Source organism: Rana temporaria, chromosome 7 (assembly GCF_905171775.1).
Source record: "Rana temporaria chromosome 7, aRanTem1.1, whole genome shotgun sequence".
NCBI lineage: Eukaryota > Metazoa > Chordata > Amphibia > Anura > Ranidae > Rana > Rana temporaria.
The window spans coordinates 118,753,553-118,780,787 of NC_053495.1; the positions used below are offsets into that span (position 1 = coordinate 118,753,553).

The 27,235-nt window shown below is 42.7% G+C and overlaps 1 protein-coding gene across 2 annotated transcripts in view; it reads left to right on the forward strand.

Moving 5' to 3' along the window:
• The window catches only part of VAV3 (vav guanine nucleotide exchange factor 3), a 333,028-nt gene that overhangs the window by 282,921 nt on the left and 22,872 nt on the right, over positions 1-27,235 (forward strand). For both annotated transcript variants that reach the window (XM_040359896.1, XM_040359897.1), the window contains exons 20-23: positions 11,954-12,090; positions 14,788-14,853; positions 19,170-19,207; positions 20,560-20,676. In XM_040359896.1, the coding sequence (XP_040215830.1) occupies positions 11,954-12,090; positions 14,788-14,853; positions 19,170-19,207; positions 20,560-20,676 (358 nt within the window). The remainder of the gene's footprint in view (positions 1-11,953; positions 12,091-14,787; positions 14,854-19,169; positions 19,208-20,559; positions 20,677-27,235) is intronic.

The following is a 27,235-nucleotide window of genomic DNA, read 5'->3' on the forward strand; positions in this document are numbered from 1 at the left end:
GCTGTCCAGTGTAACAAAACTCCGCCTCCTCCTCATCCATGACGGAACACTGATTCAATTTCCCAGCAGTGAGTCAGTGTTCCACCTATCACGGACGAGGAGGAGGCATTGCTTTGTTACACTGCATGGCCGCCGACTAGACTGCACGTCACAGCGACAGGATAGCAGTCGCATGAGGCTGCAGATGGACACATTAAGACTCGCGTATAAGCCGAGGGGGGCATTTTCAAAAAACTTGGCTTATACTCAAGTATGTACGGTGCTGTATTACAAGTTGAAAATGGGCCACAGGATGTAATGGTATGGCAATAGTATGTAATGGCAATCCCAGGCACGGGTACTGTTTTTCCAAGTGATCATGTCAAACATATGCATATATCTGTAAACTGAAGAGTAATCTCTAAAGATTACAGTGGCAATGAAGTCTGTAAACCAGTCTTTCTCAACTAAGGGTTCCTCCAGACGTTGCTAGGGGTTAGTTGAGCAATGAGCAATTTCTGCCTCTTAGAAAAGTAACCACTGACAATATTGATCTTTTGAGCTATCTGTAAGAGGGATTCTTCCCAATGACCACAAATGTAAAGGTCATTTTGAGTGATAATACCACTAATATACCATGAGCTGTAGAGTTACATAGCTAGTCAGGACCCAAGTCCATCTAGTTCAACCAATAAAAAAAAATACAATCCCAAATACACAATCCCTCACCCACAGTTAATCCAGAGGAAGGGGGAAATCCCAACAAAGCATGGTCCAATTTGCTGCCTTCCTGATCCCCCCAGAGGAAATCGGATTTTGCCTGGATCCACTTTAGCTATATATGTCAGTACCCAGTTATATTATGTACATTTAGGAAAGAATCCAGGCCTTTTTAAAGCAATCTACTGAGCTGGCCAGAACCACCTCTGGAGGGAGTCTATTCCACATTTTCACAGCTCTCACAGTGAAGAAATCTTTCTATATTTGGAAATTAAATCTTTTTTCCTCTAGATGTAAAGATTGCTGCCTATGTTGTTGATCATATTCGCCCTTAATCTCCTCTTCTCAATAGAGAATTCATTCAGTTCCTCTAATCTTTCCTCATAGCTGAGCTCCTCCATGCCTCTTATAAGTTTTATTGCCCTTCTCTGCACTTTCTCCAGTTCCCCGATATCCTTTTTCAGAACTGGTGCCCAAAACTGAACTGCAAATTCCAGATGAGGTCTTAGTAAAGATCTGTAAAGGGAAAATTATATCTCACTCTCTCTCTGGAGTCCAGTTAGGGTAATTATTAGCCGGAAAGTTATTTCAAGGGTTCCTCTGTGTTAAAAAGGTTGAGAATGGCTGATGCAAACTCTGCGCAATCCTAGGCAGTGAAATAAAAGTACTTTGCTGGCACTTGTGGTTCTACAAAGAGAAAAAATGCAGGATATATATGCTGAGTGTATATATGCTTGTGCTACAGATGATTGATGGGGGATTTGAGTAGCAAGTAGTTTGTGTATCTGAGGAGGGTGTATTATGATCTGCCTAGCTTAGTGTCCAGGCAGGCTCTGTGACTTGCATGTGCTATTGTGGTACCTGAGATTGTGTCTTATTATAAAGTCAGTTATTCTAAAAATCGCTGACAGCAGGGTATTTATAACAAGGACCTCTAGAAGGCTCTTCTGTCATAAATCTCCCACCTGCCTGTCAGCGAGTAATGTGATCTGCGCCGCACATACACAGCTTGTATTACATTTACGGCCCGCTCTTGTGTGCCACTGCTATGTGACTCCCGTGTGCTTGCACAGGAATGATGTCGCCCCAGCACAGCCAATCAAGTGGCCCAACACCGCAAACCCAGAAGAAAGATCGGGCAAAGATGGAAGCTGTCAGGGACAACTGAGACTGGTGAGAGCGCAGCGCTGCGTTTTTAGGCAAGTCTGTCATAATGTACTAGTATGCAGGGCATACTAGTACATTATGGCTTAAGAGTGCCGGGGGACCTGTTTTATTTATTTTTTTAATGTTAGACTTTACTACCGCTTTAATTGATTCTGGGAAAAAGTAGGAAAGGGGCAAAAGGAAGCGGAAAGGTTGCAAGGAGAAGGTAGCCTGCCAGCCATCACTCCATCATAAAATTTGCGCTGAAGGTAAAGTACAAAATACTATGCTGACATTCAAAATTTGATAAAGCTTGTTCTCACATGATTCAGCCAGATCTGTGTTGTATATTAGCTTTGTTGGTTTGATTTGCTCATTTCTATGCAAAGCCATGTGTGATGATTCTAAGCCCATCTTTAGAATAATTGTATTTACCTTCTTGGCTGCTATGATTGTAATTGCTAAATCCTGGGAAAAAAAGGTCAGCAGTTAATTTTTATTTAATAATTAGAAAATTAAACTGGATTTGCTTGAGTGATAAATTAACAAGTATTTCACTTGAAAACAAAAAAGAAAAATTCACGGCATGTCTGGGAGCTGTGTACAATAACCAAAAACTGGTGGTAAAATCTAGATGTGCTCCACCTCATAGTCATACATTGTGAGCAGCCAGTTTGTAGTGATACGTCTTTTTAGGTATTAATACCATAAAACGTCCATATTTTACATACCACTTACTTATAATTTAAGTTACAATTATTGTTATCCTTGTCAATTTGAATTGTTTCCTTATTAATGAACACATTTTTCTAAAGCTATTAAAAGCTTTGAAACTGATACAAACCATATTGATAAGAAATGCACAATGATAGAAATCAATCCGAATAACGATAAAACTATTGAAGATTTATTGAAACCTGTGGTACTCTGTTAACGTATTCTGTACTTATTTGTTTTCTTCCTGGTTTGGGCAGCCCCTTTTTGTAACGCTTTAACTCATTAACCTCAAGCACATATTTCACTTAATGTGTAGTTTGTGGACTGATCTTGACTTATTTTCCATTGTAGACTTGTCATCAAAATTCACGAGTCTACATTACTTGGATCAGACAGTGATCAAAACTGAGGCCTCGTACACACGACCGGTTTCCTCGACAGAATCCATCAAGAAACTTGGTGGGAGAGCTTTTTTGCAGAGGAAAACGGTCGTGTGTATGTTTTTCATCGAGGAAACTGTCGAGGAACAAGTTCCCTTTTTCCTCGACGGGAGTCTCAATTTCCTCGTCGTGTTCCTCGTCAGGCTGGTTTTCGATGAGAAACTCGAGCGTGTGTATGCTAAGAAACCCGCGCATGCTCAGAATAAAGTATGAGACGGGAGCGCACCTTAGGTAAAAGTAGTGTTTGTAATAGAGATAACACATATTTCACGCTGTAACAGACTGAAAAGTGCAAATCGTCTCTTACCAAACTTTTACTTAACACGCAGTAACATGAGATTAGCAAAAGCAGCCCCAAGGATTGTACCAGTGGAATCGAACTTCCCCTGCCATCTTATGTGTTGTACGTGACCGTGTTTGAGAACGAGGAGATTTTGTCTTGACCGTGTGTACGCAAAGCAAGCTTGTCGAGTTCCTCCACAAGCCTAACAAGGAACTCGTTGAGGAAAACCATGTGTCTTTTCCGACGAGTTCCTCGGTCGTGTGTACGAGGCCTCTCAGGGTGTTTAGAGCAGTGTTTCTAAACCTTTCTTCAGTCAAGACACCCTTCAAATTTCCACATAATCTCAAGGCACCCAGTTCTAAAATGTAAAGACCTAAATGAAACAGATTTACATAATGGAGCAACAGCCACACATGTAGGACATCTAACATTAGAGGTGATTTATATTTACAAAACAAATACACCTTTGCATACTGGTACTGACTAGTATTCCAGCATTCCTCTTCTCCCTTACTAAGCTAAAGTGACCCCAGTGCTGATGGAGTGGGGTAAACAAAGATGCAGGCACCTGACGTCCTCCTTATAAACCAATTACATCATTAGTTGTCAGGATACCAGCGGTTGGACCTCACAGTACCCAAAACTGCAATAATGCACAATAAAAACCGCTGGTTTGTGTAACAGACAGGCTTGATCCACTTGTTGGCTTGTTGACTATTTTGAGCAATTTGGGACAATTTTATGCATTTTGCCAAGCCAGAATGCACCCCAGGGTGCCTGGGCACCCTGGTTGAAAAAGGATGGTCTACAGCAGGGGTGGCAAACTCAAATTCATCAGGGGCTGCATCAGCAGTTTGGTTGCCCTCAAAGGGCCGGTTGTATCTGCACTCCACCATAGTGTTCAGTCTGAGCAGTCTCCAAGTTTTCTTCACTGCAAATGGATGCTGCGCAGGGTTCAGAAATGCGCTGTGCAGGGTTCAGAAGCTATGCACAGTGTGCAACAATTGATTTCATCCCTCCTCCTGGGTTCTGACCTCACCGCCCCCCCTCCAAAAAAAAAAATCTGACATTTATGCTCTCTCCAGTTTAACAAATCAGCAAATAAAGATCCTCCAATCACCTGGTGTTGGCGCTTCAATCATCCCGGCACCATGGTTGTTATGGTATCAGGATGATTGAAGTGCATTATTTCTAATATTACATTGTAATATAAAATGAAATCATTCAACTCACCATAATGCCGAATCAGTGGAAGTCCAGAGTCCCTCCTTGCATCAGGCATTCCTTCCGGAGCGCCTCCTTACATCAGGCGTCCCCCACCAGCCGAGTCCCCCCATTTACATCAGGCGTCGCCCACCAGCCGAGTCCCCCCATTTACATCAGACGTCCCCCACCAGCCGAGTCCCCCCATTTACATCAGGCGTCCCCCACCAGCCGAGTCCCCCCATTTACATCAGGTGCCCCCCACTAGCCGAGTCCCCCCATTTACATCAGGCGTCCCCCACCAGCCGAGTCCCCCCTTTACATCAGGCGTCCCCCACCAGCCGAGTCCCCCCTTTACATCAGGCATCCCCCACCAGCCGAGTCCCCCCTTTACATCAGGCATCCCCCACCAGCCGAGTCCCCCCGCTGAGGCGGGGAGGCATGTCACGCTGTGCTCTGGGCTCTGGCAAGCACACTGGGTGGATCAAGATGGCCGCCGCTCCGGAGCTAGGCCGAAGCCGGGGACTTTCCTAGGCTCCGGAGCGCTCCGCGGATTGCGGGGTGTGCCGATCCGAACGGGGTGACCGGATTGGTGATGATCCGTTGCACCCCTACTGCGGGCCACATGACAAGGCCTGGCGGTTTGGATTCGGCCCGCGGGCCTTGTGTTTGCCACCCCTGGTCTACAGTTATATTCTATCAATCTGTTAACATGTAGGGGCCTGTCTCATGGAAGATATGCCTATTGCCTATGTATAAGTCTGCTCTGGACAACTTGTAAGGTGAAAATAACACTGTAAACTCTTTTGGTAGAGAAAATCAAACAATTCACTAACACACACTTTCCATTGCATATTTTCCCAAATACATTGCTGATAATTTCCTCCTTTCCTCCAGTTGTTAAGATATTTTTGTTAAGTAAGGAAAGAGTGAAAAACTGTACTGAAAAATGTAGCAAGTATCTTCTACAACAGTAGGATAGCCAAACATGCAAGCAGGCTGGATATTAGGAAAGAAATGCAAAGGAGAAGAGGAGGAAGGAGAAAAGAAAGAATGAAGAAGGGGGAGTAGATATGAATGTAAAGAATCCACAAAGACTTTGGATAGTACTAATTAGTCAGTCTGTAAAGGCAATGCCCCTCCCCCTAGCAGCTTATATTCACCTTTTGTTCAGCTATCAGCGCAAAGAATATACTTAGTACTTCCAAGTATGGAAGAGCATGTGATTTTCAGATTTGCATTTGTAGGAGTACTGGTGCTTTATGGTTGGTCCAGTGCTGTCACATGGAGTCAAGTTTAACTCAAGTTTTAGCTCTAACTGGCATGATTCATTGCTTACACCAACGCTGTATCCTGGCCAGACCTAGGGCAGCACTATGCAGAGGGGCAGCACGGATGTTAGTGTAACGCAAGCTGCTTTTAATTTTGACTGTCCTATCCTCCTGGACCACAAACCTTCCTCTCTGTGCTATGTTTTCTGCTGTGCCATTGGCATGGTTATATCTTCTTAGTCCTCTCTATAAAATTATCAGAAATTTGTGCTTAAAGTAGAACTATGGGCAACACTTTTTTTTTTCCATTTTGGATAGAGTAAGGGAGGGTTATAGCCCCTGTCAGTTTATTTTATACCATCCCTGTACTATTGCAGAGATTTCCCTTCACTTCCTGCCCCATAGTCAAACAGGAAGTGAGAGGAAATCTATGCACATTAAGGGAATCCAATGTCCCCACTCGAAAATTTCAGCATGGGTCTTAAAAATAAAGGGGTGTGGCCTTAACAGGAAGGGGTGGGTCATATTTAAATTAGGGGGTGCACGAGTTTAGTCAGACTTAGGGCAGCACAAAACCTAAATACACTACTGGCTTACACAAGGCTTTCTGTCTTTGCTCCCATTGGCTATATGTAGTGAGAGTGGAGTGCAGAAATGGCAAGTATGTGCAGCTGGCAAGGTGGGCGTTAATGTCAATCTCTTGCCTTTTCTTGCATGGGCAAACTAAAAATGCACTTTATACTTAAACTAAACCTTTTTCCTGCATCTGCTAGGAGAGAGAGGTATGTCTTATTTAAAGTGATACCAAATCTTCGACACCTTCATGACAATGGACGCACAAATAGGGTCAGTAGTCAGCGGAGCGCACCATCTGTTGCGCCTACTACGCAGACTTATTCCATTTATCCCCAAAGAAGACGTAGAAGTCGTGGTGGGAACAATCGTGAATTCCAGACTGGACTATGCAAACGCCCTTTACCTCGGACTCCCAAAGTACCAAATCTCCCGTCTGCAAGTCGTTCAGAATATGGCCGCCAGACTGGTGACTGGGAAAAAAAAATGGGAATCAATCTCACCTTCGTTGAGAACCCTTCACTGGCTGCCAGTAAAAGACAGAATTGCATTCAAAGCACTCTGCCTGACACATAAGTGCATCCATGGGAAGGCTCCGCAATATCTTTGCGACAAGATAGAACCTCACAATTCGAATCGCGTTCTGCGATCCACCGACCAAAATCTGGTCAGGGTACCAAAAACCAAATACAAGTCCAAAGGAGAAAGAAGGTTTGCTTTTCAGGGTCCTAGACTATGGAACGCTTTACCAACCAGCATTCGGTTGGAGGAAAACCACCTGACTTTCAGAAGACAGATCAAAACTCTGCTCTTTTGATGTCATGAGACACGAACAACTAGCGCCCAGAAGCGATTCAGTTCGCATGCGCCGCGCTTTATAAGTTTTTCATTCATTCATTCATTCAAAGCTTCAGTTTTTTTTTCCGTTAAAAATAACTAACCTGTCATACTTGCCTGCTCTGTGTAATGATTTTGCACAGACTAGCCCAGATTCTTCTCTCCTCGGGTCCCCCGCTGGAGCTCCTGGCCCCTCCTGATAAATGCCACCACAGCAATTAGCTTGCTATGGGGGCACCCGAGACGAGCTGCAGCTTCCTGTGTGCATTCAGATATGGAGCCGCGGCCCGGCCCACCCCCTTTGTATCCTCATTGGCTCACTGACTGGTATTGACAGCAGCAGGAGCCAATGGGGCACAGATAACCCCTTGATCGCCCCCTAGTGTTTACCCATTCCCTGCCAGTGACATTTACACAGTAATCAGTGCACTTTTATAGCACGAATCGCTGTATAATTGGCAATGGTCCCAAAAATGTGTCAAAAGTGTCAGATGTGTCCGCTATAATGTCGCAGTACCAATAAAAATCGCAGATCGCCGCCATTACTAGTAAAAAATATATAATAATAAAAATGCCATAAAACTATCCCCTGTTTTGTAGACGCTTTTGTGCAAACCAATTAATATACGCTTATTGCGATTTGTTTTTTTGGATCCAACAAAATTTTATTTAGTTTGCAGAGGTACAAGGTATGCAAGGTCCCCTTGACATTGCGGGGACAGAATAAGAACAAAGATTAAGATAACCAATACTCATAAAGTATCCATAAGCAGGAGGTAGACCCCCCTCCCCCAAAACATTTCAAACATCACCATCCCGACAAGTAGCACAGTCCCCACCTCACCCCACATTGATGCCCAAAAGTCTATCCATCACCAGGTCCACCGGGGCCAGACCCGGTACATCCAACCACTTTGCCCATAACTTCTCAAATTTGTGGGTATTACCCCTGTGTTGATACACCACTTTCTCCATCCTCAACACCGACCCAATATTATTAATGCATTCAGCCAGAGTCGGAGGAGCCTCAGCCCTCCAGCGAACCATAATAAGCTTCCTTGCTTGGAACAGAACCCTGTGTATCGCCTCTCTGTCCGCCTCCTCCCACTCGTACTCCTCCAGAGCCCCCAAGAGACAAGCCCTCGGGTCCTGTGGAAGAGCCACGCCAAATGTTGAATTTACGGTACTCACAACTCCCGCCCAATACGTGTGGAGCTTTGGGCATCTCCACAGCATATGGATCAGATTACCATGGTCTCTCTTACACCTGGTACAAGTAGGGTCAAGCTGCGGATTCATCTTATGGAGCCTGTGTGGGGTATAATAAGTTCGCAACAAAATATATAGCTGCGTAAGCCTCTGTGAGACATTCAACGAGCATTTGCCTACTGCCTGAAAAATTTCTTCCCATTGTTCACCGTCCAACTCCCCCGCATCCGCCTCCCACCTTTCCCTTATCTTCAGGGGATGCTGCTTCATCACATACTGTAGCAGAATGGCGTAGCACTGGGAGATAAAGCCTTTTGACGTCCCAGCATCCCGCTTATTGTGATTTGTATTACCAAAAATATGTATAAAGCCTCGTACACACGACCGAGGAACTCGACGGGCGAAACACATCGTTTTCCTCGTCGAGTTCCTTGTTAGGCTGTCGAGGAACTCGACAAGGCAAGTTTCTCCATTCCCGTCGAGGAAAAAGAAGACATGCTCCAATTTTGGCTCTACGGGATCCTCGACAGTTTCCTCGTCGAAAAATGTACACACGATCGGTTTCCTCGGCAAAAAAAAAATCCCAGCAAGTTTCTTGCTGGTTTTTGCCGAGAAGCTCGGTCGTGTGTACGAGGCCTAAGAATACATATCGGTCTGAACTGAGGAAAAAATGTGCTTTTTAAATAAAAAAATTGGGGGTATTTATAATAGCAAAAAGTACAAAATATTGCTCTTTCTTTGTTTATAGCGCACAAAATAAAAACCGCAGAGGTGATCAAATACCACCAAAAGAAAGTTCTATTTGTGGAAAAAAAAGGACGTGAATTTTGTTTGGGTACATTGTCGCACGACCGCGCAATTGTCAGCTAAAACGGTGCAGTGCCCTATCACAAAAAATGGCCTGGTCTTTGAGCAGCCAGATCTTCTGGGCTGAAGTGGTTAACCAATTATCTATTGTTAGCACAATAAACGTTAGAAAGAACCATCAGAAACCATAGAACTTGCATAGAGCATGCCAATGTTGCAATTAGTAAATATAAAAAAATATATATTTAAACTGATTTCAAAAAAATTTTTGGCACTGAACATAATACATAAAATCAGCATAAAAATCACTATACATTTCTTTTAAATGCTTTCTGTTTGCATTGATTTGATGAGATTTTAGGGACATTCCTCTGTAACTATGCTGCTGCAGGGGCCTTATGGATTCATTAATAATGATCACTTATGTGTTATTGATGTGTCTAGTAAGTAATTGGAGTCTTGTGGGAGCTTATAGCACATGATAGAAGCCAAGCGGACGTTTGCCACGTCGTCCTTCGGATATTATTTTAGGATGTCATCTCGTGTTCGTTTTTTCCTCGAGCAGTCAGCTTGTGTTATTTCCGTATGGTAAATATGACCACACGGGAAACACCTTGCCAACATTTGCATAGATAATTGGGACGTATGAATGCGCATCAGTCGGGGTTCTAATGTAATGTGTTAAATGTCTCCTAATGTTAACATAAATTCATTTACAGCAGCTGTGTTTTCTGCCAGTGCCAATTAGAGACTTTGTCAGCAAATCATTATCTTGCTAATATAAACTTGTCCTGCCTGTTACAATGCTTAGGAATCAAAGCTGACATTTCTATAATTAAGGACACCACTGATAGACAACTGTGTCTATCAGCTTGCATTAGAAATAGAAAACATCACTCGTTCAATCCTTTATGTACAATACTTTTTATCTACAGTATCATGAGAAATTTAAATATGAAATAAACATTTAAGTCCATTTTCATAATATGATAATATGTGTGTTCATGTTGCCTAAACAAATGGTTGATGTCTATTTTCTGGATGGTTAACCTCCCAACTGTGTGTAATTTGGAATTATTTGGGTTTTGCTCTGACAAAGAGGGGTAGCTTAGCTAAGATATTCATGAAGTCGCCAATTCTGGTAAGTTGCCGAAAGAAAATTTATTTTTTGTTACTAAAGAGCATTTTAAGACCCCTTTCACACTGGGCGTTTTCAGGTGCTTTAGCGTTAAAAAAATCGACTGTAAAGCGCCTGAAAGAAGCTGCATCCCAACATTATCTTTCACAATATAAAAAAAATGGGGATAACTTTACTGTTGTCTTATTTTTTTATTAAAAAAGGTGATTTTTTTCCAAAAAAGTGCGCTTGTAAGACCGCTGCGCAAATACGGTGTGACAAAAAGTATTGCAATGACCGCCATTTTATTCTCTAGGGTGTTAGAAAAAAATGTATAATGTTTGGGGGTTCTAAGTAATTTTCTAGCAAAAAAAAAACAGTTTTAAACACTGAGTCTTAAAAACAGGCAAGGTCCTTAAAGGGGTTGTAAAGTTACATTTTGTTTTTTAAATAACAATCATGTTATACGTACCTCCACTGTGCAGCTCGTTTTCCACAGAGTGTCCCCGAACCTGGTCTTCTGGGGTCCCTCGGCCGATGTCTCGGCTCCTCCCCACAAGAACTCAACACCTTCATGTGTTCACGAGCGAGCATGGTGTTGAGTTCCCCCGTAATACAGCTGGCGGCTATTGCCGCTCACTGTGTCAATCGGCCTCGCCCCCGGTGCGCTGCGTCATTGGATGTGATTGACAGCAGCGCAAGCCTATTGCTGTGCTGCTTTCAATTCATCCAGTGTAGCCAGGCTCAAAAACGAGGAGGATGACGGGGGCGAGCACGGGACTTTCGAAGGGTCAGGTGAGTAAAACGGGGCGGGGGGGCGGTATTGTCGGATGTTTTTTCACCTTAATGCATAGGATGCAGAGGCTTCCTTCTGAGACAACAGCCATGCAGACCAATTTGATGCAGTGTGTGGCGTATGTTCTGAGCACTGACAGGCTGACCCCCCACCCCTTCAACCTCTATAGCAATGCTGGCAGCACTCATATGTCTTCCCAAAGACAACCATGGCGAGGCCTGCTCTGAGTGGAACCTGTCTTGTCAAACCGCTGTATGGTCTTGGCCACCTTGCTGCAGCTCAGTTTCAGGGTCTTGGCAATCTTCTTATAGCCTAGGACATCTTTTTTTTAGATCCTCAGAGAGTTATTTGTCCTGAGGTGCCATGTTGAACTTCCAGTGACCAGTATGAGAGAGTGAGAGTGATAACACCAAATTTACCACACCTGCTCCCCATTCACACCTGAGCCTTGTAACACTAAAGAGTAACATGAAACTGGGGAGGGAAAATAGCTAATTGGGCCCAATTTAGAAATTTTTACTTAGGGGTTTACTCACTTTTGTTGCCAGCGGTTTAGACATTAATAGCCATGTGTTGAGTAGTTTTGAGGGGACAGCAAATTTACACTGTTATACAAGCTGTACACTGACTGCTTTACATTGTAACAAAGTGTTGTCACATGAAAAAATATAATAAAATATTTACGAAAATGTGACGGGTGTACTCACTATTGTGAGCTACTGTGTATGTATGTATATATATATATATATTTATGTATATACTGTTTATATACTGTATATACAGTTCATATGTATTAAAGACATACGATATGTACTTTCCTCTTTTTTTCATATTTTCCTCTTTGATATTTTTCAGGCTTACCAAAGTTGCAAGTTATAAGGAATTACAATGGTCACCCATCACCCCCTATAAGTGACGGTCCATCCCTTGCTATACATGTTGGCGATACCATAGAGCTGCTAAGGGCTGATGCTCACAGTTTGTTCTGGCAGGTAGGCATTTGTAGAATCTAGTCATTTAAAATAATACACATCTTGTTAATTAGAAATACTATTTGAATATTGTTTTATACCAGCCGTCACTAAATGGCGGCCCGCGGTCCGAGTCCGGCCCGGGTGGCGCTTCTGCCCGGACCGCCATTATCATTTTAAATTTCAGCGTTGGTTTGCTGGGGCCGCAGGTTTCCCCAGCAACCAGTGACGCTGAGAGCGGAGAAGACAAGCAGTCACGGGCCGCGAGGTAGGGGCGTGACGTCACGTGCGTGCCCCGCCCCCTGCTGCATGCGGGTCCACTCCTGGCTCTCCTTGCGAGATTGGGGCGTGACGTCACGTGCGCGCCCCGCCCCCCTGCTGCTCGCATTTCCCGGGCTCTCCTTATCGCGCAGCATGCAAGGTATGTGACAAGTTAATTAGTTGTCACGAATGGGCAGATTTGTTTGTAATTGTGCTGTCATTAATGGTCACGATGATGGGCACCTTTTTTTTATGTTAAGGGGCACTCTGATGGACGAATTTTATTTTAAGGGGCATGCTGATGGGTATATTTTTAATGTGCACACTGATGAGCATATTTTGTTAAGGGGCACACTGATGGACACATTTTGTTGTGCCCATCAGAGTGCCCCTTAACATAAAATATACCCATCAGCGTACCCCTTAAAATAAAATGTGCCCATCAGAGTGCCCATTAACAAAAAATGTTCCCATCAGCATTTCCCCTAACATAAAATAAGGGTCACGCTGATGGGCACCTTTTATGTTAATGGGCACTCTGATGGGCACATTTTATTTTAAGGGGCATGCTGATGGGTATATTTTATGTTAAGGGGCACTCTGATGGGCACAACAAAATGTGTCCATCAGTGTGCCCCTTAACAAAATATGCTCATCAGTGTGCACATTAAAAATATACCCATCAGCATGCCCCTTAAAATAAAATGTGCCCCTCAGAGTACCCCTTAACATAAAAGGTGCCCATCAGCGTGACCCTTATTTTATGTTAAGGGGCATGCTGATGGGAACATTTATTGTTAAGGAGCACTCTGATGGGCATTTTTTATTTTAAGAGCAACACTGATGGGCCCTTTTTGTATTAAGGAGCACTCTGATGGGCAGATTTTATGTTAAGGGGCACATTTTCTTGTGCCCATCAGAGTGCCCCTTCATATAAAATGTGCCCATCAGGATGTCCCTTAACATAAAACTTGTCCATTAGAGTGTCCCTTAACATAAAATGTGCCCATCAGTATGACCCTTATTTTATGTTAAGGGGCACGCTGATGGGCACATTTTATGTTAAGGGGGACTCTGATGGGGACAGCTGATGTAAGAAGGCACTCTGATGGGAATGCCTGATGTTAATGAGCGCTGTGATGGGGACCCCTAATGTAAAGGGGTGCTGTGATGGGGACCTCTGATTTAAAGGAGTGCTGTGATATGGACACCTGATGTAAAGGAGCTCTGTGATGGGGACCCCTGATGTAAAGGGGCACTGTGATGGGGACCCCTGATTTAAAGGAGTGCTGTGATAGGGACACCTAATGTAAAGGGGCACTGTGATGGGGACACCTGATGTAAAGGGGCACTGTGATGGGGACACCTGATGTAAAGAGGTGCTGTGATGGGGACACCTGATGTAAAGGGGCACTGTGATATTGACACCTGATGTAAAGGAGCTCTGTGATGGGGACCCCTGATGTAAAGGGGCACTGTGATGGGGACACCTAATGTAAAGGGGCACTGTGATGGGGACACCTGATGTAAAGGGGCACTGTGATGGGGACACCTGATGTAAAGGGGTGCTGTGATGGGGACACCTGATGTAAAGGGGTGCTGTGATGGGGACACCTGGTGTAAAGGGGCACTGTGATGGGGACACCTGGTGTAAAGGGGCACTGTGATGGGGACACCTGATGTAAAGGGGCACTGTGATGGGGACACCTGATGTAAAGGGGTGCTGTGATGGGGACACCTGATGTAAAGGGGTGCTGTGATGGGGACACCTGGTGTAAAGGGGCACTGTGATGGGGACACCTGGTGTAAAGGGGCACTGTGATGGGGACACCTGATGTAAAGGGGCACTGTGATGGGGATCCCTGATTTAAAGGGATGCTGTGATGGGGACACCTGATGTAAAGAGGTGCTGTGATGGGGACCCCTGATTTAAAGGAGTGCTGTGATAGGGACACCTGATGTAAAGAGGTGCTGTGATGGGGACCCCTGATGTAAAGGGGCACTGTGATGGGGTCCCCTGATTTAAAGGGATGCTGTGATGGGGACCCCTGATTTAAAGGAGTGCTGTGATGGGGACACCTGATGTAAAGGGGTGCTGTGATGGGGACACCTGATGTAAAGGGGTGCTGTGATGGGGACACCTGATGTAAAGGGGCGCTGTGATGGGGGCACCTGATATAAAGGGGCGCTGTGATGGGGAAAAATGGGGACTTGAGATTCGGACCTCGGCCCAAAGAAAATTTTAGTGACCGGACCTCCTTGAATTTTAATTCAAGACCCCTGTTTTATACTGTTGGAACATACTATTTTATTTTATTTGTGAAGGTTAGAAAATGAAAGAAACATCACTGCGATGTATACCAATAAATCTATGTGTACCTGTTAAAAGACTGAAAAATACAAATATCTATGCTGGTAGTGTAGAGGTTATAGTTATATTTGTTTTTTGTCTTGCAGGGAAGGAACATTGCCACAGGGGAGCTTGGCTTTTTCCCAAGTGATGTTGTTAAACCAAGTCCATGTGTAAGTGTAACAATCTGTACATATTTTAGAGGTTTAAAGACAGGGACATGCACTGAGATAAGGTCTGGAGCAGACAAATTGACAATCTTCAGCTTAACTTTGCAGTACATTTCAGCCTGTACTAGAGAAATATATCTTTTGGCTTTCGTGTCTCTGTCAGTATCTACAAATCCTAACACGCTTGTTCATTAGCCAAAACAGAACTAAATTATACAGAAGTTTGGGGTCTTTATTGTCTAATATAATAGTCTATCTTTACTTTATTGTTCAGTAGACATCAGAAACAGCTTACAGGGGATTTTCATGTTTAATAAAAAAAAAACTGGGTAATGATTGTTGGGAATTATATCCAGCAGAAGGCAATGTTACCTGAAGAGCCCCAACAAAATGCCTTTATAGCTGATCTAATGCCGCGTACACACGATCATTTTTCAGCATGAAAAAAAAACCAGTTTTTCAGCATGTCCAAAAAACGACGTTTTCCCAACTTCATCAATAAACCTACGTTGCCCACACACCATTGTTTTAAAAAAAATTATCTAGCAAAGCACGGTGATGTACAACACGTACGACGGCACTATAAAGGGGAACTTCCATTCCCCTTGGGGCTGCTTTAGCTGATTCTGTGTTAGTAAAAGACAATTCACGCTTTTCTGTCTGTTACAGCGTGATGAATGTGCTTACTCCATTATGAACGGTAGTTTTACCAGAACGAGCGCTTCCGTCTCATAATTTGCTTCTGAGCATGCACAGGTTTTTTACGTCGTTTTAGCCCACACACGATCATTTTTTACAACCCGAAAAACAACATAGTTTAAAACGACGTTTAAAAAATGCAGCATGTTCGAATTTTTTTTTTGTAGTTTTTCAGAACCTGAAAAATGATGTGTAGCCCACACACGATCATTTTAACCTCCCTGGCGGTATGATTCTGTCTGGAATTACGTACCAAAAGCGGTACAATTATTTTGCAAGGAAATTTGGCGTTTTATACTGTAGGCCTGTAATTTTTAGGAATAACTCACTTAAATCTGACCAAACAAGAATCTTGTAGGCATCCCGGGTATGACATTTTTTTTAAAAACAAAATTATAAATTATAATATAATAAATAATTATAAATAATTATAACAAATAATAATATAATTATAATAAAAATTATTCAATAATGTAATCAAATCAAAATCACTGAAATTTGCTCAGTTGCAGAATTGTCGCTGTCATTATTTTTTTTTTTTATGGCGAATTTCCCCACAAATCGCTATCGCACATTTCTGCAAGTGATTATAATTTATTATCGCTGTTTTCTAGCTGCTCTAAAACCATTTTTGACATAAAGGGACACTTTTGGACAATCCACAGTTTGCAGGGAGAAAGAACAGTTTTTATTATATAAAAGTACATGCAGGGCACTGGGCAGACCACTAGGGACAAGGGGGGTGAGTATTTTTTACATACAGTACTGTAATCTATAAGATTACAGTATACTGTATGTATTGTGTTTGTTTACTTTTTTGAATTTGGCGCCGTTCTCCGCTCCCGTGCGTCGTAACGTCGCAGGGAACGGAGATCGGCGGCACACGGGGAGACTGTGAATCGAGCGAGGAGGACCCGCTCGCTCACACAGCGGGTGGCATCGCTGGATCCAGGGACAAGGTGAGTAACTTGCCTGTGGATCCAGCGAGAAGGTAAGCCGCGCCGCTGCACACTCTGCACGTCCACCCCGAGCGTGACTCGGGGATACCGATCCTAACATTGAAAACCAACCCCGAAATCACATTCGGGTTTACCGCTAAGGGGGTTAAATGACGTTTTTGAAAAACGACGTTTTCTTCATGCTGAAAAATGATCGTGTGAACGCGGCATAAGGCTTTGCTGGTGTGCTGGTTTCCCTCCTTAGTATATTCATCCCAATCTGTGATTCCAGTGCTATATTGTACATTGTTGTACAATCCCTAATATGAAAAAATGAATGTTCACTCAGTGTAGAGTTCACACGCCTTAGACTACATTGGCATCTATTAACAAATCATAGACATTTAATGCATATTAAAAAGGCATTTTAAAGCGAGTTAAAGCGAGTTCCACCCTATTTTTCAACTTTTCAGCATTCTTTTTTACACTGCCCCCTCAAATACATTTGGGATGTTTTTTTTTTTGTCTTTGAAAAACTCACGGTTTTCTTGGTGTGAGTCTCTTTCCCCCGTTGCGGCGGAATGGCCTCTCCGCCGCATCTAGCGCTGCTATGCCTCCTGGGAGATGTGTGTCATCAATCCCAGGAGGCTGGGCTGAACGATCGCAGCCGTAGTTGAACATCTCGGGGGCGGGAGGGAGGGCAGTGCCGCCCATAGAGGTGGTGTCCTTCCTCTTCTCCCTCTCTAACTCCTCCCACCGCCCCCGTCCTCCCGCCTCCACCACCCGCCCGCCATCTGTCTCCAGTGCACGGAGATACAGATCATCAGACAGACAGAGCGCATCTCTGTCTGATAGATCTGTATGTGAGAACACCGCTCATAGTACAGCCCCGCCTCCCTGTACATTGAAACATCGCTCTGCACTGTGTGTTACAATTCTAGTGCAGGGAGGTGAAGCTGTACTACGATCAGTGTACTCACATACAGATCTACACAGACAGAGATGCCAACTGTCATCCTGATCATCTGTAACTCTCCCCACTCTGCACTGGGCACTAATAATGTTGTCACCGCACTAATGTTGTCACCGCACTAATGTTGTCACCGCACTGATGTTGTCACCGCACTAATGTTGTCAGCGCACTGATGGGCACTAATGTTGTCACCGCACTAATGTTGTCACCGCACTAATGTTGTCACCGCACTGATGTTGTCACCGCACTTATGTTGTCACCGCACTGATGTTGTCACCGCACTAATGTTGTCACCGCACTAATGTTGTCACAGCACTGATGTTGTCACCGCACTAATGTTGTCACCGCACTAATGTTGTCACAGCACTGATGTTGTCACCGCACTAATGTCACCGCACTGATGGGCACTAATGTTGTCACCGCACTGATGGGCACTAATGTTGTCACCGCACTGATGGGCACTAATAATGTTGTCACCACACTATCTGCACAGGAACAAATTATTTTGTATATTTACTGGTTCCTGGAAGGAGGAGGGGAGGAGAGGTTTGCATATATAAGGGGCAGTAACTTCCTCTGACACTCCCGTTGCTATTGAAACCTGATCTGAAACCATTACATTGCTTGTGCAGCACTGAGCATGTGCGAGGCTGAAATCCAGGAAGTCATATAGTCTGGCTTCATGATGCCCACACTTAAGATGGCCCCAGTCAATTTCTGTTTTATAAAGTGTCTAAATGCTGTAACAACCTAACAAAACGGACCTTAGTTTACAGACTAACTTTAATAGAATACATTAAGCTTGTGTATTACAGGGGTATTTATATTTAAAAAGTTTTTATATTTAAAATTGTGGCCGTAACTCCGCTTTAACAACCCTAACTAATGGGGTAATCTGAAATTAGGCAGGGTACAATCCATTCTCATTCAAGCATTTGCTATGTGGTTAAAAATCCAGCAGGTTGCAACCCTTCTAGACACATCTGTGTGGCCATTTAGGAGTCCCCCTTTTGTGTGCCTGCATCCTTTTACCTTTTTTTGTGTACTCCCATATGGAATGAGCATCGAGTTTTACAGTACATGCACCTATTGCACATACTGACTGCCAAAAACATTGGGAAGAGATGTGAAGCTGGTGACACTAGCAAGCAAACTTTACCGATTAACTATTTGTATTTACAGTATTCTGTGTTCTCCTGCAAAATTCTAAAACGTATAGTACATATATTTTAATAATATCCACTGGGCATTTAATATTAGCACAACAGGCATTATTGCAATATTTTAAAATATAAATGCCTAGCAGTTTTACCAAAATAGCTCTTTTTACCAGAATATATTTTTAAATAGAATGTCAAGTCATTCTGCAGGTCCCTGCATGTTTCCCGAAAGCTTGAGTGCACCCTAATGTGCCATGCTCCAGATGTCACTTGTTGCTTATAAGCCCGTTCAGGTAGCTATAATCTCTAGAGTCATACATATTAGCTTGTTTGCAGATGACTTGCTAATTAAATGTAGTCTTATTTTTGTGCTTGAGAAGACTTGTATGAGATGCATTTACACAATTTCATTTACAATGAGTTTATGATAGAATCCAGCTTGTAAGTTCATATATACATTGTACTACTGATGAGTTGTCATGTGTTGTGTTGTGCTGTGATCTAATCATGGATGGGCCCACTATACAGCTTTCCTTTTTTGTTTTTCAGCCGGTTCCAAAGCCTGTGGATTACTCTGGACAGCCCTGGTGCGTATTTTAAAATAACTTGTTTAGCTTATGTTTCTTGGGATGCAGTAATCCTCAAGGTGGTCAGCTACAGAAAAAAATCTGCCCATTTGCAGCTTCACTGTGCCCATTTGCAGCTTCACTGTGCCCATATGCATGCCTCACTATGCCCATGTGCATGCCTCACTATGCCCATATGCATATGCACAGTTAAGACTGCATGTCACAGCTCGAGATCAGGTATTTGAGGCTGCAGATGGCCACAGTGAGGCAGCGAGACTCGAGTATAAGCTGAAGGGGGCTTTTTCAGCACAAAAAATGTGCTGAAAAACTCGACTTATACTCGAGTATATACAGTATTTCATCTTTTGGTGGTTGTCATTGAACGGATTCATTCACATCTTTTCATACCATGGGTGAATTCCAGTGGTGTATTTTAATCCCAGACCTTATATAATTTATAATGATATTAAAAGGTAGGGGTCCCAACACACGAACATCTGGCTGTGAGAGCAAACGATAGTACCATCATGTAATGACCAATAAATTATATACCTAGTGCAAACAGTTCGGACAGGAAACACATTAACCTTAACACACTTTAATTCATTAATAAAAAGCTAAATGGTAAAGTGCACCCAATTTTTTGGTATAATGTGAAAGATGATGTTACGCCGCAAGAATCGTGATCTTTATTATAAGCAAAACTTTTTTTTTTTTTTTAAAGGGCCCTTAATGTCATGATTCACAATAGAATATGACATTCAAATATGACATAGACTGTAAGCCTTTTCCACTCTAACCAAACGTAAATGGTGCTGTTAGGCCCCGTACACACGACCGAGGAACTCGACGTGCCAAACACATAGAGTTCCTCGTCGAGTTCAGTGTGGAAGCCGCCAAGGAACTCGGCGGGCCGACTTTTGCCATTGAACAACGAGGAAATAGAGAACATGTTCTCTATTTCCTCGTCGGCTTCCTTGGCCGAAAGTGTACACACGGCCAGGTTTCTCGGCAGAATTCAGCTCTGAACCGAGTTTCTGGCTGAATTCTGCCGAGAAACTCGGTCGTGTATACGGGGCCTGAGACTTTAAGTGGGAAAACATTTTCAACATCTTATGTGTAGGTGAAGTTTTCTGTGTTAAATTTCCCTGCACATAATTTGATGTGCACACAGAACCTTTTCAGTTTACTTTATCTCACTTCATGTTAGTAAGCGAGGCCCCAGAGGAAAACGGTGAATGATTCAATCCATGTCCATTCGAAGAATACCAAAACATGAGATTAGGGTGGATTTACCATTGAAGGGTTTCCATGAAAGGATTACAGTTTGTTAATCCTTTGCTATACTTTCTAAAATCTTGTCTCCCCAGGTATGCAGGTGCTATGGAGAGACTTCAGGCTGAGAGTGAACTAATGAACAGAGAGAACTGCACCTACCTCATCCGACACCGAACGAAAGAGAGCGGAGAGTATGCAATCAGTATTAAGTAAGTCCTATGAACATGGAGCTGCAAGTTGGGAACATTTTTGTCTCTTTAAGGTTTGATGTCCACTTAAAAATAAATGTCTTTCTTGTTCATAGAGGGACACAGGAGGATTTGGACACTGGCAAAAAAAAAAGCAGTTGCCAGCCTGATTTAGGGGTTGGTTTACTAAAACTGGAGAATGCTAAATCTGGTGCAGCTGTGCATGGTAGCCAATCAACTTCTAACTTCAGCTTGTTCAATTAGGGTTCGACAAAAAAAATGGAAGCTGGTTTCTATGCAGAGTCGCATCAGATTTTGTACTCTCCAGTTTTAGTAAATCATGACCCACTAAGGGGTTATGGTGCTCTTAACTTATAGTGCTGCCTGCAATTTACCCCTTTAAGGACCTGACATGACAGCCTGGAATGTTGCTTGTTGCTTGAGTCAGATATGGCCCCCTCCTTGGTTCTATCCTGGTAGGATTTCACTGCAGTTATGCAGGATTTCATGCACCAAACTGCAACCTTGATTGCTGACTATGTCTGCAGACGCTATAAGTACACCTCTATGCTTTGCCCAACATAGTTATTATCTGACTCTGATTCCTCAGCTGGGTGTTTACTGTCCTGCTTTGTGGTGGATGACTTAAATGGCATGGCTGTTGAAGTCCGGGTCTTGAGAGACAGTGGTCTCTCCAAATTGGTGATTTTTAAAAAATTTGGTGCAAGAAAAGAAGCCTTCATCCCAGAAAATACTCTATGTGACAAAGTCTGACCTTTTTGCCGACAGCTAACCTCCCACTGTTTGTACAGTTAAACTCCCCATGTGCTCTTTCCCATGACTCCACAGGATTTTAATTACCGTATTTATTGACGTATAACACGCACCATAATTATAAGAGGGAAGTTTCAGGAAAAAAACGTTCCACTGCCCCCTGCATATAAAACGCAGGCACGGTTTACCCATTATTTTCAGGGTAAAAAAGTGAGTGTTATACGTCAATAAATACAGTCGTTTTCTTCTGCACTTCAAAAATAGATTTTTAATCATGCCAGGGACATTCCCCTTTGCACTCTTTCTTAGAGCATGTACACACGACTGGTTTCCTCGGCAAAAAAAATCTCCCACCAAGTTTCTTGATGGATTCTGCCGAGGAAACCGGTCGTGTGTACATTTTCGTTGAGGAAACTGTCGAGAAACTCGACGAGCCAAAAAGAGAGCATGTTCTCTATTTCCTTGACGGGAATGGAGAAAATTGTCTTGTCGAGTTTCTCGACGGCTTCACAAGGAACCCGACGAGGAAAACTATGTGTTTCGCCCGTCGAGTTTCTCGGTCGTGTGTACGAGGCTTGACAAGGACACATTATTTGTCACCCTCACGTGCTGTGAAGCATGTGTATGAGCTGGAGGCCTAGAGCCTACTTTCTTCCTAAGGTGCTTTCAAGCTTTCAGCTTTACACCTCAATCAGGGCATTGTGATTTCTGCCCTCTGTCCCACTCCAGAAGGAGATTTCTGTTCATTGTTTAGATGTAGTTTGTGCTGTGCATGTCTGTCTCTTAGCTATTGCTTCTATTAGAAAGACTGACTTTCTTTTTTTCACCCCCAATGGTCCCTGCAAAAGCTAACCTGATTCTCACTCATCCATTTCTCAGTGGCTCAGAGTGCAAGTTCCATCCTTTCTTATCAAGACACTCTAGTAGATCTGTGTGTGCTTTTTGGACTTTTCGGCATTAAACATCTCTTTCCAAGATCTGCAGGGTTGCCACCCAGTCTTTTACATGTTCTCTGTTTTACCAGGTTGATATTCAGGCATCATCTGATGCTTGCTTTTGGTGTGAGGTTCTTGTGTTCTTGTGTGTTCTTGTGTGTTTTTTGAGCTGCACATGGCCCAAGCTTAGTTTTTCCTTATGTGGTCCTGTTTTTCTTACTGTTGCCTCCCTTTTTTATTGTTGTACTCATTTTGGATACCCTACTAGTCCACAAACTTCTGTGTGTGTCCCTTGATGTATGAGAGAGAAGACTTACTGAAAAATGCTTTTTTTAACCGCTTCCCGACCGCCGCACGAGGATACAAGTCGACAGAATTGCACGGCTGCGCAAATGGGCGTGTATATACACGTCCCCTTTAATTTGCGAGCCCTGTGGTCGGCACCGTGACTTGATGTCCACCAGTGTCCCGCGATCGGGTCACAGTACTAAAGAACAGGGAGATGTCAGTGTAAACACAACATCTCCCAGTCCCTCCCCTGACATGTCACTGATCGTCTATTCCCTGTCATCGGGAACAGCGATGTGTCATGGCAAGCCACGCCCCCTAAAAGTTAGAAGCACTCCCTAGGTCACATTTAACCCCTTCAGCATCCCCTAAAGGTTAACCCCTTCACTGCCAGTGTCATTTTTACAGTAATCAGTGCATTTTTATAGCACTGATCGCTGTAAAAATGACAATGGATATTGTGATAAGTAGAAAACACCTTTGCTTAATAAGCCTATAACTGGATTAAATTGTGTTTTTTACATATGACTTGAGTTTAATTTTTAAAGGGAAGCTTTAACATTATTATACAACTATTTTTAAAGGGAAGCTTTCTGCTATACTTCCGTAAAATCTTAATTTTTTCAAGTAAACATTTAAACTGCTTCCATATTACAATGTTTGGAAAGCCTGATGGACTATCTATTAAGAAAGCCCAGAACTGTCTCTCCACTTGTTAACTGCTCCTGTAAATTAGAAATCCAGATGGCTACTGTTTTCACTAGAAGAGAGGGAGTCAGTGTAGCTTTCCTTAATCAGCTGTGCAATCTAAAATCCTTCAATTTTTTTTTTTACAAGAGAGGCAGTTCAGACAATTTACAGCATATTAGCAAATTACCAATTTAAAAATATGAATTAATAGCCATACACTCTCCATCTGAGAAATATATGCAGCATTAAAAATAGCAAGTGTAATTTTATTTAGTCCTGATCATAATAAAAAAATAAAATCCCTGTTACAAAAAACAAACAATTTGGGTGCACACCATTATTTTTACATTTTCGGCTGATTTAACACTTCATTTTTAATAAATGCAGCAAGCTTGAAATTAAAATACTGTTTTTAAACACCTAAATTGTGATTCCATATAGAACTCTGCTGTACTGAGATAGAAGAGAAAACAGGATAAAAGTGGTAATTTTGTACATTTTATTAAATTGATGCTTAAAAATATGATGTGTATTTACATCTTTACTAACCTGAAGAATATAAGGACAAAATGTAAATTTGAACCTTTGTATGGCCACTGCTTCTACTCCGTAATATACATGTATACTGTATCATGTCATACCTTGTACTACTAAGTAAAAAATAAGTTGTTATATACCAAGCAAGTAAAGGGCACAACAGACAGGTAGGTATAAATATGCACAGATTTCCCATAAATAAATACATCCCATAAGTCCTAATTTTATTAAATGCCTCCATTTTGTTTTGCAATATGGCCAATATATGTTGCAGCATTCCAGCATGCTATATTCAGTTATGTAGCTGAGTTGAATAAGGTGGAAGCGGTTTAGCGCGGTTATGCCCTGTACACACGATCGGTTCGTCTGATGAAAACGGTCTGATGGATTTTTTCATCAGATATCCGATGAAGCTGACTTTTATCAGTCTTGCCTACACACCATTGGTTAAAAATCCGATCGTGTCTAACGTTGTGACGTAAAACACAACGACCTGCAGAGAAAAACGAAGTTCAATGCTTCCGAGCATGCGTCGACTTGATTCTGAGCATGCGTGGATTTTTGACCGATGGATTTCCCCACAGACGATCGTTTTTTTCTATTGGTTTTTTAACCATACGAAAAATTGAAAATAGGTTTTATTTCTTTTCACCGATGGGAAAAAATCTGATGGGGCCCACACACGATCTGTTCGTCCGATGAAAATGGTCCATCGGTCCGTTTTCATCAGACGAACCGATCGCGTGTACAGGGCATTAGACAAAATCAGCTGTCAAAATGTGATTCACCAACTTCTGAGTGTGTTTCATGGCCAAAAGATAAAGGGATCATACAGTAGTCTAGGTTGACCATTCAAAGATGGCAGTAAATATGCCATTAATCTGTAAATTTAGGGCATGTTGAAAATATACTGTATGGTCTGTGGTCTAAGATAGTCCACATAATTGAAAGCATGTAAATGGTTAGGATATATTTAATTCAACTAGTCAACTGTATAATCCCATGAATAATTATTTTTATATACCCATTGTATGCATTATCTTTGTATAAAACAAATGGCAGTTGTATGCATGTTACTAAATCAATTTGAATTGCTCTTCTGTAAATCCTGGGCTGAATGCTTAAAGTATCCTATGTTATTAGTATTTAGTATTATTTGTTGCCATTTTGTAAATTGGTCAATGTTGTGAAAAGCTTTTTTAGGCCCAAGTGTGCATTCAATGTCAATTTCTTGTGGCTATTACATCAGTGAAAGGGGTCTCAAACTGGTAGCCCTATCTGCAGAGATCCCTTTTTTGTTCTTAACCCCCCTGGCGGTAGTCCTGTTAACCGTAATTATCAAAAGTGAAAGTAAAAGAAAATCCCAAATTTTGAGTCCCCAGAAGAGGAATTGTAGAAATATCTTCCAGTGGGCACACTATTTCTGATGACCCTGGTCGCAACCAGTGATTCCCCCACTTTGGAGGGATTTCCTCTCACTTCCTGTTTGTGCTGTGGCAGAAGACAAGAAGAAAAATATCCCTAAGGTGACACAGTTAGAAAAAATAACCCTTACAGAGGTTAAAACCCTCCTTAATGCCCCGTATACACGATCGGGCTTTAGCCCGACCAAACTCACATCGTAATTCCAAAGGAATTCCATCGGAGGAAAAGAGAACATGTTCTCTGTGTAAACTCCGGCGGAATTTCTTGGAATATACGGTGGAAAAACTCAGATGTGCATACACACGGTCGGAATTTCCGATGGAAAAAGTCTGTCTGACTTTTTCCATCGGAAATTTCGATCGTGTGTACGAGGCATTACTCTATCCAAAATTAGTAAAACTTTTGCCTTTAGCTGTACTCTATTTATGTTAATGGATATTGCTTTTAGTAAAGCTGGATTTAGTCTGATTGGAGAAAATTGAACTCCATAGGAGCAGGTTAGGGTGGACACAAAGTTTTAATTGGCTTGATATAAAAAATTATAATTTATAATTGGACTGCATTTAGAGGTATAATCTAATAGACTAGTTGGCTTTGGGACAAACCGACAGCCACTCAGTTGACCCACTGCTCAACAAGTTTCCAGGATTTTTCAAACTGAAGAGAAAAGGAAGAACAACATTTTTACAGAAAATACATAGGGCCAGATTCACAAAGGAGATACGACGGCGTATCTCAGATACGCCGTCGTATCTCTCAGAGTATCTATGCGACTGATTCATAGAACCAGTTACGCATAGATATCCCTAAGATCCGACAGGTGTAATTGTTTTACACTGTCGGATCTTAGGATGCAGTACCGCGGCCGCCACTGGGGGGAGTTTGCGTCGTAAACCAGCGTCGGGTATGCAAATTAGGAGTTACGGCGAAACCCACGACGGTTTTTCGCGTTCGCTACGTCGCCGCTAGTCTAGTTTCCCGTCGCAAAGTTAGTCGTCGTTTTTGGTGCCTTAACTTTACACAGCACACGTATGTGCTGTATAAAGTATGGCCGTCGTTCCCGCGTCGAATAATAAAAATTCACGTCGTTTGCGTAAGACGTCCGGGGATACGGAAGTACGCTACGCACGTCGCCGATCGAAAAAATTACGTCAGTTCGCGCAAAGCACGGCGGGAATTTTGAAACGGAGCATGCGCAGTAGGTCCGCCACGGGAGCGAGCCTAATTTAAATGGCACACGCCCCTTTAAATTAGGCGGGCTTACGCCGGAGGCCGCCAGCGTAGGTTTTCATTGCAAGTGCTCTGTGAATCAGGCACTTGTGATGAAAACTTGCGGTGGTGTAACGTATCTACGATACGTTACGCCACCGCACTTCTACCTGAATCTGGCCCCTAGTGCTTACTTACATAGCGCTTACAATATATGTTGGAACAAGATGATAATTCCGGGGTACTCCCTTCAGGATGTGCCCAATACAACAGCACAGGTCATATGTACATAGCTAAGGCTGGTTTTTGTCCTAACCTTCAGTGTAGTAGATTTCATTAACTTGTATTGTTTGTAAAACCCAAAATGTAATAGAATAGTGGAGCTGGTTGCCTAGAAAGCTTGTGACTATTTATTGTTCTTTACCACCACATACAATGCAAAAGTTCTGGATAACTTGGCATCTAGGAAGTTCATTGAGACACCTTTGTATATTGAAATGAGGCAATGCCCCATAACCACAAATAATTTGAATGTAATCATGCTGTATAAGAAAGAGCTAATTGGATTTAAATATGATCCTGCAGCCTGATCTTTCAAAAACAAACTGCATGTTTTCTTCACCCTGCTAAATATATTCTGTTAATGAGTTGTCAGGCCTGCGTTGGATGGAATATACACTCAGGCTCTGCAATGAATCTGTTTACTCTTGTTTTGGGCCCTG